Source organism: Miscanthus floridulus, unplaced genomic scaffold, assembly GCF_019320115.1.
Source record: "Miscanthus floridulus cultivar M001 unplaced genomic scaffold, ASM1932011v1 fs_18_2_3, whole genome shotgun sequence".
NCBI lineage: Eukaryota > Viridiplantae > Streptophyta > Magnoliopsida > Poales > Poaceae > Miscanthus > Miscanthus floridulus.
Genome location: NW_027096356.1, coordinates 8,021 through 11,300, shown reverse-complemented (window position 1 = coordinate 11,300; position 3,280 = coordinate 8,021). Strand labels below are relative to the sequence as shown.

The 3,280-nt window shown below is 46.0% G+C and overlaps 1 protein-coding gene across 1 annotated transcript in view; it reads right to left on the bottom strand.

The window, feature by feature from the left end:
• Positions 1-95, bottom strand: part of LOC136530742 (anther-specific proline-rich protein APG-like) — a 4,938-nt gene extending 4,843 nt beyond the window's left edge. Inside the window, exon 1 of the mRNA XM_066523464.1 lies at positions 92-95. Coding sequence (XP_066379561.1) covers positions 92-95 — 4 coding nt within the window. The remainder of the gene's footprint in view (positions 1-91) is intronic.
• Positions 96-3,280: the final 3,185 nt, after the last annotated feature.

Sequence of the window (3,280 nt, the reverse complement as noted above, 5' to 3'; positions counted from 1 at the left end):
CCCCCACCCCCCCCCCCCCCCCCCCCCCCCCCCCCCCCCCCCCCCCCCCCCCCCCCCCCCCCCCCCTCTCTCTCTCTCTCTCTCCTCTCACTCATGATGGTTGGGTTTGGTGCGACAGTATTTGGGTGCAACTCCTCCTTTATTTGTGAGAGGAGGAGATGGGGTTTATTGGTGGCTAGGGAAATGAAAGCTATCATGACCCAGTCGTGCACTTTGAATAACATATGCCCACCGCCGGAAACCGGCTCTTTGCCGAGTGTTTTTATGTTTGCCGAGTGTATTTTCTCGGGCACTCGGCAAACAAGCTCTTTGCCGAGTGCTGCGAAAAAAACACTCGGCAAAATAATTGCACTCGGCAAATCGATGCAAAAAACACTCGGTAAAGTTCGACACTCGGCAAACTAGAAAAAAAAAACACTCGGCAAAACTAGGCACTCGGCAAAGAAATATGCTTGCCGAGTGTAGTTATCTGGCACTCGGCAAAGAAATATGTTTGCCGAGTGTAACTATTTGGCACTCGGCAAATAATTTTATTTTTTTCTCTTCTGACCTTGACACTTTTTCTACTCTCAACATACAACATGTGGAATTTCATGTTAAAATTTAGTATATTTGTGGATCTGTTTGCTATATTTAATTAATTTATTGTATTTTTAGGAATTTTTTTGTATAAGTCAAATTTGAACCGTAAGTGATTCAAATAATAGAATAAAATGAGTAGAAAAATGATATTCATGTTATTGAGTCCAGTGTGAGACCTTACCCAGGAAATGAAAAGAAATTTCGAACATCTTGTTTAGGAAACACGACCACGAACGTGTGGCCGAATTATTTTTAAATTCTAAAAAAAAAGCAAACGAAGTCTGAAAATCATAAGATTTGTCATGATGTGATGATATCATACGTGGAGGCTGTGGTAAAAAATTGAGAAGGTTTTGCACAATTTGTCACGTACAATGTTTACAAACCGAAGCATCTCAGAAGAAGAATCGTAGCGTTGAGAAGGAATCGGTAAGATTTGGAGTCAAAGTGACAGTCGAATTGGGGTTTGACTTTAAAACTTTTTGTATAGACAATAGAAAACATAGATTGTTTCATGTGAAATTTGGTAAATTTTTTGATCTATTTGATAATTTTAATTTATTAAGTGTACTTATATAATTTTAATTGATATAAATTAAATTTGATCCATAACTGTATAAAATAATGGAATCATATTAGTAGAAAAATCATATATATATATATATTGTTGAGTCAATTTAATAAGGTATTTTCAAAGTACATAAAAAAAAGAAAAACATGTTATAAAAAATAAAAAAATAAAAATAACTAATATATTTGCCGAGTGCTCCCAAACCCTGACATGCACTCAGCAAACTTCGAGGACACTCGGCAAACTGAGCACGTTATAAAAAGCTTCCGACCGCCGCCCCGACGTCAGCCATGTCGCCTTGGGGGACGTCCTCGCCGACGCGCTCACCGACCTCCGCCTTGTGCTCTCCCTGCCCGCGCTCCCCTCGCGCGCTGCCGATGGCCTGGCGCTCTTCTTCGATGACCTCCTCTCCCGGGCCCAGGCGCGGGGCTGGTTTGCCGAGGTCATCCCCAACCTCGCACGCCTCCTCCTGCCTCCCCGCTCTGCTCGAGGACCACTACGCCAAGGCCGGCTACGGCGCCTCCAGGCTCCGGGTCCTGGCGTCGCAGGACGCGGGCGTTGTGCTCCTCAGCCAGGAGCTCGTCGCGGCGCTGCTCACCTGCGTGCTCTTCTGCCTCTTCCCAACGGCCGGTAGGGCCCAGGCGTGCCTTCCCACCATCAATTTCGATGGCCTGTTCACGTATGTCCTCTTTGCATTCTGTATTGTTTCGCTTACGATTGGGGAAAAAACTAGATTGGAGTACCTATGTTCATGTTCTGTTCACCTATTGCAGGGGGCCTGTAGAAGAACAGGTCTAATTTATTGCGACAACATTTCAGCGGTGTATCTCTCTGAAAATCCAGTTCATCATCAACGTACAAAGCATGTTGAGCTGGATCTACACTTCGTGCGCGAGAAGGTTGCACTTGGGCAGCTTCGTGTTGTTCAAGTACCAACTACACACCAGTATGCTGATATCATGACGAAGGGTTTGCCCAATGCATTGTTCAACCAGTTTAAGTCTAGCTTGTGTGTTTCTAACACCGATGATGTAACTGAGGGGGGTGTAGAAGAACAAGTCTATGATCCTAGTCTTCCGGGTCTTCCTAGCATGTAGGAAACCGTTAGTCCTCTAGACCACTCGTTCTCTGTATATGTACAAGCTCCATCTGATGAATACAATTGAGCACTTCAGTCACTTGTTCTCTTACAGGGCTGATTTACCGATCGCAAAGCTAGGAGCAGAAAGCCGATGATGAGTACAGGCCCGATCTTCCGAGAGGTAGCCGGTAAGTTCGATTTGTGGAGATCTCGACGTTGGCGATCCGGCTTCAAATCAGACGCGATTCGAACCCTGCAACCGTTACACCACTGCTCCGTTGGTTATCAACCAAGCACAACTTGATAGACCTCGCCAAGAAGGCTTTTCCTGCAAGCGAATCGAAGAGCACAAGCAAGAAGGTAAAACACGCAATCTGATATTGCAAATATGAATGACGCGAATATCAATAGAGGGTTCTAGAACTCGGTTCCAAAGGACTAATCGACACAGTGGAGGAGATCAAGAACGGGGGCCCTGGATCACTGTAAAAGGATTTGTCACCACAGTTACAATGAACGATTCAGTTTCTCGATGAAAAACTAAACTCTAAACAAAACCCAATTGTGTAGCAGCGGCGGCAGCTGTGTTTATAGTCTAAGACTCGACCTAGGGTTGGGGACGGCCAGGGGTTGGACGCCCACAACTTGGGCTTAAGGCCCGACACGATACATGGCCAAGTTGGCCCAAATAGGTGACGCAGCACCTTGCCGTGGTCACACAGAATGATCCACGGACCTTCTGGAGCGACGTGGCAGCTGAGTTGGGAACGAATTGCAACTTGGGGAAGACCATGGCGTCGGTGTGTCCAGCGTGGCGATGTCCTCATAATCCTCCCCTTCTCGAATTGGAGTCGTCCTCGACTCCATCTTAGCGATGTCCTCATCATCCCCTCCTTCTAGAATTGGAGTCATCCTCGACTCCATCCCATCATCAGCGAACTCCTACAAAAGGCTAGTGACAGCAGGCAATGCACCAGACATAAAAGGTTGACAAAACATAGTATAACATGGTGCATCAGGATTATCACATAACTCAGCAGTAGCAG